The 18,592-nt window shown below is 43.6% G+C and overlaps 1 protein-coding gene across 1 annotated transcript in view; it reads right to left on the bottom strand.

Annotated features, from left to right (window-relative positions):
* Positions 1-18,592, bottom strand: part of LOC135905660 (protein phosphatase 1 regulatory subunit 37-like) — a 431,344-nt gene that overhangs the window by 37,123 nt on the left and 375,629 nt on the right. The window contains exons 3-5 of the mRNA XM_065436606.2: positions 12,550-12,595; positions 6,890-6,990; positions 2,697-2,816 (exon numbers count right to left, since the gene is read on the bottom strand). Of these exons, the coding sequence (XP_065292678.1) occupies positions 2,697-2,816; positions 6,890-6,990; positions 12,550-12,595 (267 nt within the window). The remainder of the gene's footprint in view (positions 1-2,696; positions 2,817-6,889; positions 6,991-12,549; positions 12,596-18,592) is intronic.

Here is an 18,592-nt window from a genome sequence, read left to right as displayed (position 1 = left end):
AAGTAATATATTTAATGTCTTGTGAGCATGCAGGATTTCGTCTTCGTTTTCTTTAGCGTATGCTAAAATGACTGTACATTTTCTTTGTCGTCGAATTTGGGTTGACAACATGAAGGGGATGTAAACGTGAAGACGGGAAGATGATCTGTTAAATCCGTGTAGATCACACCAGAAAATATGATGTTTGTTTCAAGACTGCATAGTGTATGATCAATAAGGGAATGTGTTGTGGCGGGGAGACGTGCGGGATCTTTGATGGTATAGAAAAACCATATGACTGCAATGCTGTTTTATAATCGCCATTGCTGTTCCCATGCAAGCCTACGTTTTTTTCTTCACAAATAATCGCTTTTGTTTTGGAAGCAGCTAGATTATCTAATAAATTTTCTAACTTAAAGGGACTGACAACCGATTTTTAAGAACATAGTTCTTTATGGCGCAACACAAAGCTCACCCTCGGTAGTGCTTACACCTGCAGCGGTTACTTCCAAAAGCGCATGAATATTTTTTAAGCAGCATTTTTCTATCTGAGCAGCCTCTAAAAAAAGTAAGAGTCCCTCCTCCAGCAACGCTGAGAAGTGAGAGCGATGTCAATAGCCCGCCTCGCATATTGTGAAAGCCGCCCATAGTTCTGCTTTCACAGGAGTGGGTGTGACTGTGGTTAATTGCCTACATTTTTACCTTTTCAACCACTATTGAAAATAAAAAGCTCGTGCAACAAGTTTGCGTTGTTGTACAGAGCTTTCTCATATTTGTACCACATACTCCCCCAAGCAAACGCTTGCGTGATGGCTGGCTGGCCCCCATCGTCATTCTGTCGATGGAAGAGTGAAGCCAACTCATTGAAAATGAGGGCGAAGGCAGCAACAGTTTTCTACTCGCTACAAACAAAGGCCTATCAACACATTCTAAGTTAGAAAAATCGTATAACAAAAAATAAGTGTGCTGCATTTCAATACTAATAAAAAGACCAGGAATTGCGTACTCTAATAGAAGGTCATGTGATAAGCCTCTTGCCCATCTTCACGTTTTTGCCATGTGGGGCAATAAAGGTCATTTTTCGCGACTTCTAGTGGCGAATTAAAAATATAAATTTACATTTAATGGGAAAATACATGGCTCATTTTAGTCACTATGGTAGGCAATCTTTCCATCACTGAGGTTATCTTGATTCATGTTCTGAGCGGTTGTCTGTCCCTTTACAGAGAAATGAGGCAATTATAGAGCTAGGGGAAAGATAGGCTACTCCTATGTTGATACTGTTACCTAGTTCGACAAACAGAATATCATGCTGTTGTGGAGCTTGACTTGTTAAAGATGCGCTTAGATTGAAATCATGATTTTCTCTTATGTACAGCAGTACACCACCTCCTCTGTTTTTTGCTGTACGACAAAGAGATGCAATCCTGTATCCTGGCATATTCTTTTATCTTTATACTCACTGAATGTGCTGAATGATAGGGCAAAAGAATAATTATGAGTTTACTGGCAATAACAAGCAGGTATGCACCTTTCCGGATAAAAATGTGGTTCCATATTCACAATAGAGTTCTTATGCTCGAACCATTCACAAGAGCAGTGTCAGCGAACTGTAACATCAGACATATTATTAGAGTAGTCCACTGGCTGATGGTAAGCTTAGCTAATAAATGCAAAGGCTTCTGAATTTGGCTCCTATAGATTCAAGATTTGCTGCTGATGGTAGTTGACAGGTGGATGTTACTGTACCTTGCTGGTAACAAGCTATACTGAGATCTTGTCAGGAGATCCCGTCATGGAGGCCATGTATGCGGCTGTATGACTTCTGAGATTGCAGCATGTCACCTTCTAGGAGGCCACAAGCGGGCAATGTAGTCTCATTGCATGCTCCTGATGTTACCGCAAGCAAAATTCAAAACATTGCTCATGCACCCTTTCATTTTTCCCTGCTGGACGCATTTCACCCCCATCTTTTCAATGCACTGTTTTCAGATGGGCACCATCATCATCATAATAAATATTGGTATGGGTGGAAGTAACAGGCAAAAAAAGAAAAAGGTGTGTGGATTAAGGTGCAGGAAAAAAAAAAACAAGCTGAAACCAGCTACTGTCGCTATAAGCTGAAGCTTGTGTGAGAGCCATCATAGCATCACATTGTAGCGACAGTGAAAAATAGAACTGCAAAATGTGCTAGTTGAGAATTTAACTCTTCATTACATGAACTTGAGCCCATTAATGAGAAGCAACATCAAAGCACAATGACAGCGGCAAGGACAGTCGTTGGTTGTCAAAATCTGACCTATGGGTCAAGTGCACCTGCTATTTATACATGACTCGTTCATCATAGTGTAATCGTTTGTGCTCATGTATGTCCAAGAGTGTATGACACCATTCAAGTGGCCCGCACAATCTTATCAAATAAGGCTCTTTTGCTATAGAATCAGTGACAACGTTGCGAGAATTACGGAACGTGCAAGTATGTCTTCTGCCAAGCGGTAGCTTCGTAACAGCTGTCAGACAGTGAAAAATGGTCAACAACCACAACAAAAAAGAATCAATCAATCTGTCAATGTATCAATCTGTCAATAGCAATACTCGCATACAGAAAACACTAGCATACTACCTACTTGTTTTTGTATGTTTGTTTAGTTTGTGGCATTTGCAAGCCGACTTGTATCATTTTTAGCACAATGCTCAATTAAGCCAGTCATTATCACCTTCTTGAGCATTCTTGAGCAGGCTTGCCAGCCCCGGGAATCGATGTTGCGGTTGTGCGAGATGTTGAGCTTCCGCGCTGACTCGTAGTACTCGATCATGTCGAACACGGTAGCAGCTCCCTGGTGAGGACAGAACAAAAAGCATTGACTGGCAATGAAGCCTTCATATGTGCATTGTACGCAGCGCTGTACAAGTGCCAGATTTGTATCTTGCCATCCATGCTGACAAATACCAAAATGTAACTGCAGCAGCAGCTGCAGAAAACATAAGTTCAACTTCAAACAAATATTGGATTAAGAAAAATTATATTAATGCTCCAAGTAGTAGAAGAGATCATATCATTGCATTGTACAGACTGAAGAGCAGAACTACCAAAAGCACTAGTTTAAAAGTTAACTCTTTCTTGAGCGAACTTGTGCGCAGCAAAAACAAGCAACACTGAAAGAAAGAATGGTAGCGGCGAGCAGCGTCTCCGAAACCTGGTCTACAGGTCAAGTGCACTGACTATACTTATACATGACTCATACAGCCCAACTCACGTACATTCCAGAATGTTCACCACTATTTGTGTCCTGCATGTAGTTTGATTATAGAAGATTCTTTTGCTACAAAATCAACGACAATATTCAGGAAAGTGGCAAGCCTTGCACCAAGCAGCAACTTTGTAAGAGTGATTAGCTGGTGAAATATGGTCACCGGAAAAAGACAACTAATGTGTGTGTCTCAATGTGTGCCTGTTATTTATACATGACTAATCATACATCATAGTGTAATTGCTGGAGCTTGTGTAGGTTCCAGAATGTCCACCACTATTCGTGTGTATTCTAGAATGCATGCTACTATTTGCATCGTGCATGCAATCTGATAGAATCAGTGACAACAGTCAGAAAACTGAGCATCTAATGTAGGCATGTGTTTTACTGAGTGTTAACATTATAACAGTGGTTAGCCAGGGAAAAATAGTCACCAGAAAAAGATAAAAAATGTGGGCGCATCAATACAGGCTTTACATAAAGAAGGAGATGGCTGAATAAGCAGTGCCGTGACACATATTCAATGCCATGGGAAGCCCACTTCCCCCTTCTAGAACTCTTCTTGCATTTGTGATAAGTATATGAATTCTTGTTCAAGGTGAGGAAAGTCTTCACGATGTGATGTCACAACAATGCACAAGCACTGCAAAATTTCCAGCCATCTATGTGCAATGACTTCTCTTCTTTAGATTACATTCTGTAGCTTCCAAGGCTAAAAAATTCAAATGTGTCCCATTAAAAAGAAATCGTAGGGTGCCAAGCTTAGCATAGGAGTTAAAAGGAAGCTAAGGAGAAAATCCGGTTAAGGTAGTGCACTAGATTACCTTTCTAGAATACTCAAAATGTCAGCCTTAATGTAAGAGGAGATTTGGTTAAAGCAGGAAATATGCATAAATAAACATCAGGTGGTCATGTGCATTGAGTTTCCCACGCCAAGTTCCTGTGACGTCACGGATATTGACAATGTCTGCTGGCGTTCAGTTACTATAAAAGAACGCACCGACATGACATCTACATTCTATGTCTGGGCATGACATGAATGTCCTACACCTTGAAATGCTAGAAAAAAGTTAGGATGGTCACCATGTTATAAATATTCTACTGTAATCGCATTTCCAAGAACCAGTTTCAGTTTCATTTCCCAGGAGGCGTTTATGTGTCGTGATGCCCTACCCGAAAGGTAGTCGCTCAGGAGCAGGACATTGTCATGTTATGACACTCACACTGGCTCGCTAGACTGTTTGCTATGCTGCTGCTCATTGTGTGGCCAAATCAGCAGCATAATAGACCTCTGAGATTGAACAACACTGCAATGCCCTTCTTGCCCGTGAATGTGTTCCACCTCATGACGTCACAACATATAAATGTCTACAGGGAAACAAAACCAAACCTGGTTCATGGAAAAGCTACTACAATAGACTGATTATGACACTGTGACTGTCCTAATTTTTCCTACTGCTTCGAGGCGCAGGACATTCATTTAACATCAAAAGATAAGAAGCAGAAGACGTCATGTCACTACTTCTCTATGCAGTTTTTTTCCTCGATGACAAGTGCAATTGAGTACAACTCATTCAGAAAATCAGGTGTGGCTGTCACATGGTGAACGAAGCAAGCAAAAGGTGGCACACAAGCTAAGTTTGGTGCAAAATGAGACTAGACTGGCATGACACATTAATGCCTATTATTTTCTGGAGCTAGCCTGCACCAAAGATGATTGCACTCCCCTGAATATCCCGAGTGGTGAAGAAAGGTGTCTTTCTGCACAATAGCTTTGAAAACATGCGGTACTGTAATCCATCACACCAACAAAGGCAGGAGTTTTCATGAAAAGTGCTGCCTGCTCGTCAAGGAAAAAAAAGACTGCAGTGCATTTGAGAAAAAGAAACCAAATGCTATCTCTAACTTTGCCACTGCCAAAAACATTTCCTGAGCAAAAAAAAATAAGAAGGCAGGAGAGAGAGAGAAAAGAATCACCCTCAGTATACGTAACAAATGTGAAATCTGTGGCTTAACAATGCCGTAAAAAATGAAATGGAAACGACAGACAGAAATGACGGAAAAGGTGATGTAGCGGTGACATAATGTACACCGCAGTTTGAGCAAAGGGTAACATACAGTGGTATGAAACTAAACAAAAACTTTACCTCACAACTATTCACAAATCTTCCACACAAGTAAAAACAAATTTGTATCAGTACACACCAAGACGACACCAAAAATACCATGGATGTTCCAAAAAGATTCATACATCGCACACTCAATGCATACATCGAGTGGACTTCCAGGTGACATCTTCATCATCAGGGTCCGTTTGACACACCATCACATACATGATTTGGACGTGAAATGAGCATGAGAAATATTTTCTGCGAGCGTGCATCAGGATACAGAGTGCCAGATAGCTGTGTGTCTGCTTCTTAACCGGTGCTCTTTTTAAATTTACTTGATAATTTAGGTTATACTACCAAGGATGTGCCGACGACGCCACACCCAGGTCTTTTGTTTTGGTCCACACATTAACAGCCAGCTGCCTAGAGGCTTGGTCTTTCGATTTCCAAGAAAGAGAAACATATTTTATGGTATATTCATATTATAGCCCAAAGCTATAACACCTCAAGCTCTATGCGTACATCATAGTTCTTGTATTTTCTGGTGTCATTGACTTTGATAAGTTCGTTTGGTTGAATATCCCACCTGTGCTAGGTAGGGAGGTCCTAAAAAGGAAAATGTTCAGTGTAATTCCAGGAAGTAGTGTGTTCTGTGCATGCGATGTATCTGCTCTTCTGCACATGGTAGACATTGCATGCTGCACATTGCATGTAGATACAATATGGTATAGAGACATAGCAATCAGTTGCTCAGTGTCTACCAGTGTGCCGCACGTGTCCACTGCGAATACTCGCGATGGGCATTGGGCAGGTGTTTTTGTGCTTAATTTTACTTGTATTTAATTATATCTGCAAAGAAAACATCGATACCTCCGTGATTTATTGCTGTACTACTTGACAGCTTGTATTACAGATAGACAGTTATAATAAAGCATCACAATTTCCACAACTTTCCATGGCACATTACAAGCTTGGAACTTTGAAAGGCACAGGGTAGCATCAACAAACAAGTGATTAATAACATACGGACTAAGTCCTATGCCGAGATTTGATGTCCAACCAGTATCCAAAAAATGTCCCAGAAGGGAAATCCATGGGACCTCTTTCAGCGTTTCACTAGGAATCTTTTCTGGATCATCCTGGTACATCCATAGGATCCCCCCAACATCCCAATAGGGACAATAGGAAGGAGGAATGCTTTCCGTCTATTCCTGCTTCCTTCCATTAGACATCCCTAGGATGCCTGTGTGTTGTCTGGGTAAAAATAATGCACAGTCCACAACACACTGATGATGACTGGGGCTGCCTTTAGAAAGGTGGCCTTGATGGACAGAAAATGACAGGAGATTAGTGACGTAACCATGACATGACATTCACCGCGGTTGGCCGTCAAATTCAAAAACAAAAGTTTTTGGCCATTTTCTTAGCTATTAACTAACTGTGCGAGAATGAAACGCAACATGAAATTATTATTTCTCTACCAATAAAAAGGTGCTGTATTGTTTCTATTCAGTGCCCTCTAAAGATTGAACATATCAAATAACTCACCTCATCATCTAAATGGCATGCCTCCAAGCTGATAGAGTCGAACTGCATGGCTTTGAAGATGTCCTCCATGGCTTCGCATTGCCTTGCATCAAGCTTCTCTCCTGCAGAAAATTCCTCATACAAGTGTGAGAGCCCTCAAGAGCCCCTCTCAGGAACTACAACACAACAAGAAAACATTGCAGAACATATTCAAGTAAACCAATGTTGCAACATTATGTTGCAAAACCCACAAAAAAAGAAAGGTCGCAAAGCATGCGACATCACAGTTATAATGAATGCCACATTGTCAGCGCCAAATTCGAAAACAGATGTCTGGCTTGTGTAAGCACAGCAGTTTGAGACAGTTGGTAACGCACGATTCAAAGTAAGTGACACATAAAAAAATATGGACAGAGGGATGAACAAGCACTTACAGAAGTGCCAAGTGTCTCTATAATATCCTGTTCTTTTTTACGTGCTATATACAATGAATACATAAGGAAAAATGAATGGACAATAGATTAATCTATTTCAGTCTATTTCTACAGCCAGACAGGCTAACGGATGTGCTTGGCTTTCATTTTTGTGAAACTAAAAGGACAACAGTAACACATAATGTGAGGATTGGAGCGTCTTCCAAACATATCTAAGAAGGCCATGCAACTGAGCTTAACATAAATGTGCATCTATCATACCACCAGTTTTATGTACACCTATCAGACTACCATTTACATGTACACCTATCATTCTACCAGTTATATGTGCATCTATCATACTACCATTTATATGTACACCTATCATTCTACCAGTCATATATACACCTATCATACTTCCAGTTATATGTACAGCTATTATACTGCCAGTTATATGTACATCTATCATACTGCCAGTTATATGTACATCTATTACTACCATTGCATGTATGTCTATCATACTGCCAGTCATATGTACACCTATCCCTAAATGTTCACCTAGTGGATAACTTCATTCCGTCTCCTGGTGAAGTTCTGATTGGCATGGCTAGGGGACAGATGAGAAGGTGACAGCCACCTCCAGCCAATCAGCCCTTCAGCAGCAAAATGGATGTCCACTAGGTAAACACTTATAGAATACCCCACCCCCCCAGCCCCCAGTTGTATGTACATCTATCATACTACCAGTTATACGTACATCATACTGCCAGCGTGCCAGTTGTATGTACATCTATTCAACAGTTATGTTACATCTGTTCTGTAGCTTTCTGAAATGTAATTGGAAGTGTGCCCCTATCTTTATTGTGCACACCTTTTTTCATCAGCGATTCCCCACGCAACCCTTTATATAGTTTTGGAATCAGCCAACTAGCCCTAATCAAATATTTATTTCATTCTTCTCCACCTAGAGGCCACTACCTCCCACCAAATGTCATGCAGAGTTGGAAAACGAGACCTACATATATATGTGATTGGCTGGTTTACCCTCATCTTAAATCTACCACTTTCTTGATGATAATGAATTTCCTGGCTTGACATTTACTGCTACCCTAACAAAATATATATCGGTGCTTTCAGAGCTACGACAGTAGTAGTAGCGTTTTATTGGTATTAGTAGCGTTTTATTGGTATTTTACTCTTTTTGTACACACTGATATTGTGGAGTAGTATACATAAATAGTACTCTGAGCATGGTTAACATTGAAATGCATAACGTCAACGACAAACGGCAAGCAGGGACCTGCCTGTCTCCTTGCCTTATATATTTTAGGTATATACTTATTCAACCAATCAATGAGTTCGGCGTTCAGTGAGCATTTGTGAAACAATATAAAGGGTAGAAAGATGGGCGAGTTGGAAAGGGTGCATAGTCATTAATCAGCTTCATTAATCATTATCTTATCATAATTAATCATTATCATTATACAGCTAAAGTACTCATTTGTTAGCGCACTGATTAATGAGTATATATCAAGGGCCTCGCGCCAAAACTAACTGCTAAAGTTCCCCGCATACCAGTAATTGAATGAAAGCACACGTGCGGAAAAAGAAAGCAAAAAGAGAAAAGAAAAAAGGAAGAAGATGATCATGAAGCGAGTACGCGCGAATTATCTCCACAACGCGGGTCGGATTTCGAGCAACGGCGTTTACCGCTAGCTAATCCGTTTAGCCGCCAAAGTGGAACGCCTAGTTCAAGGCGCGCAAAAAAAGAAAGAATATAAAGAAAGAACAAAAGTACATTATGTTCCGCTTGTGGGTAATAAGGTTTAACCAGACACGCAGAACGACACAATGAAGATCGATTCTAAGACTCGTAAACTCAGCGTAATAATAATAAAGAAAAGAAAAAAAAGAACAAACGACATCCGCGAGGCCTTGTTGAACGACGTCGAAACATGTGTTACATCACCCGGGGAAAGCAACTATGACATTTCTTCCACAACTCTTCTCGGATGTCTGAAATATTGACGACCAGCAGCGGTGTCCCCTCATGCGAATGGATTGGTTTCGCCGGGAAAGCTTTATTGCCGTCTGGAGGATAGCTGGCACTCTGAAGCCGCCGGAAGAAAAAGGTCGCGAAAACACCATTCCCACGCAGGACTAAAAAACAGACGGAGTACATGCGCCACTACGAAAAAAAAAAAGGAAGAGAGAGAGAGAGAGATTGTATTGCGAAAAACAAGAAAACATAATGGAAGTGGGGCGCATGCGCCTTATACATAATAAAGTTCGGTGCGCAAAACATAATTAATTCAATAATGGCGCTTGTCACCGTTTTCCTTTTTTTTCTTTCCTTGTTCTGTTTGTGTGCGCGCAATATGGTGTATTTATGTTTACTTGTTTCTTTGCAGATACATTCATCTCGTGTCGATTGCGTCTTCTTAAAAGATGCTTGAAAGTAGTGTGCATTCCATATGACATTTTTGCTCGTAACCTTTTCGTTCAGACATTTATGAGAACACTCCAAGCGACAATCACTTCCTACTGAATCACACCCTACTGAGAATCACACCCTACTGACAATCACACCCTGCTGACAATCACACCCTACTGCGACGGATCACTTCGTAAGGTTCTTGATACTTCGCCTCGGACAGACCAACGGCGACACCAAGGCGAGGCACAGACGACGGCTACGGGGTTGACGGATGACACTTGGTCGCCGCCTACGACGCTGAGACTAAGGATTCACTCCCGTGAAAAATGCGTCACACGCCGCTTCGTTACGGTCGCTACTGGGCCGTACCAGGAGCCAAGACGCGCAAATGGGGGTCAAGCGTGACACCCCTGTCTTTGAGCACCCCCTCTTTATCTCTGGGATAGCGAGCCGTGTGCAAGAGTGCTCTGAGCCTCTGTGTACGCAAGACTCTGAGTACTCAAGAGCCTCCTGACCTGTAGCTCGTGCTACGAGAACGATGTATACTGCGCTCCGCACTCCGGCAAGTACGAGTACCCCTTGTTCTATATGCAAATAAGGTTGCCTATTCCGATGAAAACGTAAAATGTAAAAGCGCTCTATGGTGTGTGTTTCTCTTCTGTGTGTCTCGTCAATATGTTGCGCAATCCAACCTCTGATATGCTATACCGGCACGCCCAGTCTTCAACCTTGGTAAATAAACCCCCTGTTCCGTTCCTCATCCTCTTGACCTCGTACTCTTCCCTAAAGAAGCAACACTCGTAAGACGAAGCTCGGACGACGGCGTGGGCCCGCTTAGCCTTCATGGGACGGCCCGGTAGCCCAGCAGCCCAGCGTAGCCCAGCTGCCCGTTACGAGATGCATCGGCGGCGTAGGATATATAGAGAGCGACCCTCTGCGTGACGCCAGACTCCGAGGCCACGACTCCCGGCTCGTACAATAGTAATGGTACTAAATGTACTGGTGATGCTCGTAGTAATGTCAATACTAAATTCTTGCCGACCACGCTGTAAGTGCAGAGAATTGCGGCAGACCCATGAACGATGGCCAGCAGAGGAAAGGGGTGGGGGATGAAGAAATAAGGGTAAAGGGCAACTACGGAGTAAGGATATACAGCACAAATAGGAAAGACGCTGTACGCACCTATACACAGTCGGCAACTAATTCAACAGTTCCATCAGAATATGCGTGTCCCACGCACACTGAATTCGCAACTAAGGTCCATGGTAGAACGCCGTCGCATTGCTTTTAGAGGGATGAAGGAGCAAATTAATGGCTGAGTGGGTGAATCGATTCATAAATTTCAAACACTGAATACGAGAAAACAGAAGAAAGAAAGAAAAAAAAAACACACACAAGAGAGTATACACCACAGCTTACAACTGCATACACGACAAAGTTCGACTCTACGAGATATTTTTTTTATTATTTACTAATTTCTTTACTTTTGTGTTTCCATTTATCAGCATTGTTGTTTACAACGGCATCGACATTAAAAGAAGGAACAGAAACTGCGCACAATAATACAAAGGTGAACATGGTTGCACAAGAACACAAAAAACCTGTCGGAAGATCATCGAGCCCATAAAGAACAAAAAAGAAAAAAAAGCAGAACACTAGCGCATACGTAAGTGTAAACTGCAGAATTTTTCAATAGAGATAAATTCATATCTGTCTATCTAGATGTCTGTCAGTTCATTATATATATATATATATATATATATATATATATATATATATATATATATATATATATACATATATATATAAACCTTATATAGTTAGCATACTAAGTCTAATAAAAGAAAAGCTGTGCGAAAAAAGCGTCAACCACAAAGGCATTCACACGCAGCAAGTTTCAAGTTCATTCCCTTTATTTCTCAGAAAGATCGGACGGCTATTTAGAAAATTTTTACGTAAAATTTACGGCGTCCAAAAGGCTGCGTTTCCAGGCACCATCACTAGATGGCGCCGCCCTACCAAGGGAGGGTCGGGATCGCGTTGATTGCGCGCCTCCTCTGAATCGCATCTGGTCGTCTGCGCCAGCGGACCTGCACAGGTTAGCAATATGGCGGCGCCCGTACGGTTGCCGATTTCAATACATAGGCGCTATGGGAAGATTTTCCTCTCGAGTTGGTTATATTAACTCCGTCCGTCCGTCCGTCCGTCCGTCCGTCCGTCCGTCCGTCCGTCCGTCTGTCTGTCTGTCTGTCTGTCTGTCTGTCTGTCTGTCTGTCTGTCTGTCTGTCTGTCTATCTATCTATCTATCTATCTATCTATCTATCTATCTATCTATCTATCTATCTATCTATCTATCTATCTATCTATCTATCTATCTATCTATCTATCTATCTATCTCATTTATTTCCTGCTCCTTCTGAGTGCGTCTCCTCTCCCTTCTTATTCTCCCTTCCCCAGCTTAGGGTAGCCAACCAGACTCTTGACTGGTTAACGCCCCTGCCTTCCTTATATCCTTCTCTCTCGCTCTCCGAGTGCATGCGACCTAATGTCAAGGACAATGCACGAAGTAGGTCAGCGTGCAGTTGTCCGCAATGGCAAAGGGCCAGCAAAAAATATAAACAAATAAAAAAAGTCGCGTTTACAAGACAGCCGGACAACCGTTCACGGCGCCGGCTGAAACTTCAGCTGGTTTCCCACGCATCCTAGTCTTTAGCGCATGCGTCTTCCACAGGGGCTCTTAGTTTTGAGCAAGCACAGTCCAGTTCTCTTGAATACTTAGTCATTCTACGCCTTGGGCATTCACGAGTGATCGTAGGCCGATGCATGCTCACCTTTTAAATTCAGGTCCTGTGTCCGGTCGCCCACAATGCCTATTGCCTGCGAAGACAGAGAAGAGACGGATTCGTTACTAACCGAATTATTACTCATTGCGCATGAAATGACACACAAGATCATCGCCATCACCATCTTTTATTTCCACGGCAGGACGAGCAGCCCCTGGAAAAATATGTTTCGTTGCACCACCTACTAGTTCTCTGGTGTTCTCGACTGCACTGCCCCCTTCCCTTGGCAGCCATTCCGTAACTATAACAGACCGCTGGTTATCTGCGCTACGCACTACATGACCAGCCCAAGTCAATTTCATTCTCTTGCGATCAAGTGTAATTGAACTAGAACTACACATGCACACGAAATAGGGTAGTTTCAATCTTGAACCTCCGCGCGAAACTCCGCTTTCAAAATAACATAAACATCAACGAGTACTCCGAAAGTTTTTTAAGCAGAACAGAAGTCAAAACGCACTCACACACAGAAAAACTACCGCGAGTAATAAAGGGGGGGGAAAGAAAGTGTGACGTAAGCACACTGTAGAGGCGATGTGGTCTGTGTATTATATTAAACGAATATCACTGCTATTCCAGAAAAAGTTGCGAGTTCATTCTATATGGCCCGACCCTTTACGGATGAGATGGATTTATTTACAAGTGATTGAGATCGCAGGCAGTCGGGCATTCTTTTTTTTTTTTACACCGCGTGCAGTTTTACGCGCGCAGCGTAACAATATATATGGTTGTCTATAATTTGCACTGTACTGCGCAAAAGGAAATAAAATGAAAAATAAAGTAGGACAGCTACATATTTTCAAGAATGTGTGACGTCATACTCAAAAGTATGATGTCACAAATGAAAGATCCTGAAAATGAAAACAAAAAAAGAATATTGCAATCAGACGAAAAAAGTACATTGTTAAAGCATATTTAATTTTTTTTTCTACAAAATGAAGAAATGCTCACGGAGAGAGGGCGAGAGAGAAACGAGAAAGAGCGAGCACAGGCACAACCGTCGTATTATACGGAAAAATTATGCGCACGTTCGCAACAAAAGGGGAGCACGTGGTATAGAAGACACATTCAGCATCGGAAACTCTTCTAAAACTCGGCTAGTCAGCAAAAGACGTGCGTCCTCAGCGGCAGAAACGGGGGTTGCTCGGGTTCGCAGCTCGGTTTTAAATCCGTGTCGGCACGCGTTGCACCGTCAGCCAAAAAGGTTGCCCAAATCCCGCAATACGTGTAAGCACCACTTCTGCCCTCAAGGACAGACGTCAGGTTTCTCGAGGCAGTTCTTTCACAACCCGCAACGCATCAAAGCGGTGGCGGCCATCGCACCCGCCTTGCGGGCTTCATTAAGTGCCTCAACAGCGACCCTGAGGTGCATTCAATTTCCCGACGAGACGCATAGAATCCACGCGGGCGCCTGGCAAACTTCATCGGGCTGATGTGCCGGACCGGTATGAGAAAAGAGGCACATTCGCATTACCTCCCCCCCACACGCAGCCTGTCCGGTTCAATTTAACCCGCCACTTGAAAGCTGGCAGCACCGCGGAGCAATACTTGCTGGGAAGCACCGTTCAATTACGCGGGAGAACGGTGGCTCGCCGCAACGGAGGATCGACGTGCGGCCAGCCAGGATATTCGAATTTTATGCAAAGCCGCGCAAGACAGATGCCTATAACTACAGCATCGTTGAAGCTAGAACTGGCGTAATGCTTCTAGTTCGCAAAAAAATGAAGAAGAAATGACGGATGGATGGACGTTCTCGAGTCCCAAGCTGCGGCATACGAGTGCGCGCGACAATGCAAATTAAACTGAATTGAAACAGCCCCTGCGGCGTCCAAGGACAACTACGCAGTCTGAGTGCTATCCTTCGACCTCTCGCCCAGAAGAAGAACAACAAATAATTAAGACAGCGTATCAAAAAAGCTCTCAGATGCTTCTTTCTTTTTTCTTCAAATGTACAGACAATGCACAGACCTTCCGTGTACTTGAAAACTTAAGCATTTTGTCGAAAAAAAAAGATGTTTATAACGTTGAGCGAGCAGTCCTTTTAATACGTCGCCGAACGACAAATGACATGTGGTCTATAGGTCTCATACTGCCAGATGGAGAAGCTTATATGAAAATAGAGCAGCTTACAATGAGTCCGCAGACAGTGTGTATTGACTTAAATGAACTTTTGTGCTCCTGGTTGTTTGTATGGGGCGTCGCTCATCTTCGTTAGGTATTATCATTATTAATATTGGGGAAAAAACGTGAATACAACTTGTTCACTCATACGAAGCCGTAGTACGTATTAAAAGCGCTAACGCTGGATCCCCAAGAGCCACGAAAAGGTGGCTTCCCCTCCTAGAGCCTCTCTTTACGGAGAAGCAAGCTTTCACAGGAGCTTTCAAACGAGCTACGCACGCACGCTCGGACACCGATTACGGCACGTTGCATTATGTTATGCAGGCTACAAGTAATGCCAGCAAGGTCCGTGTGAACTCGTAGTAAGATCGCTGCACACGTTAAGGAACCCCGGGTGGTTAAAATCAATCCAGTACTAGCTTGAAAGACAGCAGATACGTACGTGCAGACACGCTATACGGGCCGCGCAGAAAGAGCCCGGAAATGATGATGGCTGCCCTCACTCCCAGAAAAACCGACACATTCTACAGTTGCTGATTAGCGAAACAGTGGTTCACACTCAAATGGAATATTAAGCTTCACCAGTGAATTATAGGCTTCTGCAATAAGCGAAACAAGCATTTTTAGCGTGAAAGGAGGCTCGATAAGTTCGAAAAGTCGCGAAAACGAAATAAAGGAAAATGACGCCCCCCCCCCCCCTCCCGAAGTTCCCTAAGCAGCTCTCCCTGACGTCACAGATCAAACACGTAGATGACGCTGAAGACCAGCGGACGAAGCCACAAGCCCCAACAAGACAGTGTCCGCACAGCTACGCGGTGCCATATATACGCGTACATAAATCGTAGCGAGCCTACCAAAACTTCTAAACAATGCGAAGGTACACATTGAATCGCGACGGTTTTAGGAAGCAGAAAGAAAAAGTCGGTTTACATTGACGGCAACGAAAAAAAAAGAAAAAAAAACGTTACCCAAACTAATGTCACATCCCCAGACAGCTGCAGCGGTAAGAAACAAATATATTAAGGAAGCTTCAAATGAATGCGCAATTCTTCAAATGTCACGCTCTCGAAATATAAGTTTGTTTCTGTGTAATGCATTTTAGTAGTCTGGGTAACTTGCAAAGTTTGTTGGCCGTACGTTGTTTTGCATTCTCGCACTCTCCAAGGTTCATTATTTATTGTGGGATACGCGGCTATGTTCTCTGCCAAATAAGCCAGCTGCAGCAGAAAGGACGCACCATTTTTTTTAGTTCTTGCTTATCAGTTTAGTAGGGGCATTGAAGTAGGGACGTGTGAGAAAAGCTCAAGACTTGGAAAAAAGGCATAATCCGGCAACGCGGTGTTTAGCGTTACGTATTGAGTTCCACGTTCATTGTTCTGCGCTTATGCTTCTTTTATTTACTCGCCTATTTGTTTGGTTGGGAAAGAAGACAGCACTTGCTTTCGATTTTCGAGAGGAACAGCGGAGAAGGTTCATCCGCTCCAACAGACAAGAAGAGCCTCTTCCGAACAGAGCGCAGAGGGGAAAAAAATGAGACAAGAGTGCCGACTCAGCGCGTAAATGTCTTTTATGTAGTAGAAACGGCCCGGAAAGTAGGTCGCGACGAAGACGCGAAATCCAGAGTGCATGCAAGCAAAAATTTTCTATTCTTTCTCGGTCTCTGTCGATACCACGCATCGTAGTGGAATATACCACGCGTGCTGAGGACAGCGAAGTCCATACTGCGCTACAGAAATTCGAGCTGTCTCTTGCCCCACCGACGACGTCGGCAGACAAAGTCAAGTCTATCAGGAGCCTTTCAGCATAGAACTTCAAATTAGAAAACAACAATAACAACAATTTCCTTCCCTTACATTCTGTCTCTAGCTTCAAGTTTTTCTGCTCTTTTGTAAGTTAAGAAAACGGCGGAAATCGAGTCCATCGGACTCCCTTATATTCGTATCTTCGGTTGCGTAGCGAGGGCCTTGAATTTGACGCCATGAGATAAAAATCGGTGGTGTCCAAAACATGGCGTCAATCTCGTGTTGAAGGCTTTGCATTCGCTTCCGGCACATACAGTTAGCAAAAGCATAGACTTCGAGATTAGCTTCTGTTACTCAAATGTCGTTGCTGAGCGAGGGGGGGGGGGGGGTGCGTGCATTCCGATACCACCTATACGCGTATATGAGGATTCGTTGGTCAGCTCTCCGCTCCCAAGTTTATGTGTTACGTGACGCCTGCGGTTAAAAGGGTGTTCCATCTCCACCGTCCCGGCCTCGGGCGGCGCTGTCTAACAACAATCCCAGGGCTAATTTTGTACACACATACACAAATACTGAAGCAAGTGGGCGAGAGGAAGGAACACCACCGGAATAGCTCTATCGGTAAAATACCCGCGTGCATTATGCGTAAGATGTGGTTTCAATGTCGCCCGTGCGATAAGTTATCTGTTCATCCACTTTCAATTCCCTTGAGAATCATGCGACGGGGATGATAGCTGGCTTCTCCTCACAGTGTCGCTTAATGCGGTGAAGCCACCTTCAACGAACCTTAAAAGCGGATAGCTAACCCTGGCTCTTTTGCCAGTTCTCGTGGTTGGCGATTGGAGGTAAGCTATTCGGAGGTTGGAACAAAGGCAGCTACGCAAAGGGCGCGCGTGCTCGTGCTTCGGGGCCTGTTTGATGCCGAACGCCAACTGTCACAGCTCGTTGTGATACGCACGTGCTGTCCATCTATAGTGCCGCCAGAGATGCTCTGGTTAACGGCTCTGCTCCCTACGGAATTACGCTATGAAACAACACATGCTACCTAAGTATCCTCGCTGCAACAAATATGTGCCGTCAAACGCCTCACTTCTTTAATAAAACGAACAGCTTTATTGAAGCAATCAGGCTATTCGCTTGCATTGACGCTCATCGTCGATTGTTTGTGCACAGTTATTTTTTCTCAGAAAGTACGCGTACTCGACAATGCGAATGACAGACGCTAGCTTCTCCTAATAATGTTGCTTATTACGGTGAAGCCAAATTTGACGAATTTGTTTTTTCCGGGAACGACAGGCATTCTACGATGGGAACGATAAAAACTGGCTGTCACTTATTAAGGTGTAGCTAGATTGGACAAGCATTCCTTTGTTTGTTTGTTTTTTTTTCATTTTTTTAAAAATGACGCGCATTCTACGAGGGCAACCACGTGAGCTGGCTCCTCCTCAACACATGTGACTGCCGTGAAGCCAGCTTTGGCGGACACCTTATTAAGGGGGGATGCGAATTCTGAAGCGCAGCGCAAGTAGCGTGTGCGGGCTTTCGCATGCACATAATCAGCACCGAAGGTTCAGCATCCCTACACCACGTTTTTTTTTAAAAAAACGAACCAGTGCAGCACTGAATAAGGAGTAAAAGAGGGGAAGGATGGCCGACATCACGCCGAAGGCTGGCATCACGCCGCATCACCACAAAGCTACTCTAAAGAGGAATACTGTATTAAGATTGGCTAGTATGATGTGCTTTTGCATTAGCAAAGCACCCGCCTTTAGGGTGACCAGAGACTTGATATGCAGTAAAGTACTCCAAAACAGAAGACAGGTAGCGGACGTCGCCTTGAGGTTAAGGCACCAGGTCACTGTGACATCACGAATTTTGAGAGCACCTGCTGTTAGATATGGCGCCGTTTCCTGAGGCTACTTCGAGTTCCCCAAACCACTTCGAATCGCAGCACAGCTAATTGAGGAATGCAGAAGCAGGGGTGCCACATTCCTGAGGCAGGACACTTGCAAACACGTTCGTACGCCGCCGGGATTAGAAGGGGTCCTCGGACAATGGAGCCCAATCGTCACCCCTCTTCGCCTTTGAAGAAGGCATTTGCCACCACTGCGGAGCCGTACCACCGGGAGCAGGTGGGCCCTCGTACAATGGAGCATGAGCGCCCCCCC

This window comes from Dermacentor albipictus, chromosome 7 (genome assembly GCF_038994185.2).
Source record: "Dermacentor albipictus isolate Rhodes 1998 colony chromosome 7, USDA_Dalb.pri_finalv2, whole genome shotgun sequence".
Taxonomy (NCBI): Eukaryota; Metazoa; Arthropoda; class Arachnida; order Ixodida; family Ixodidae; genus Dermacentor; species Dermacentor albipictus.
This window is presented reverse-complemented; position numbering and strand designations above follow the sequence as displayed.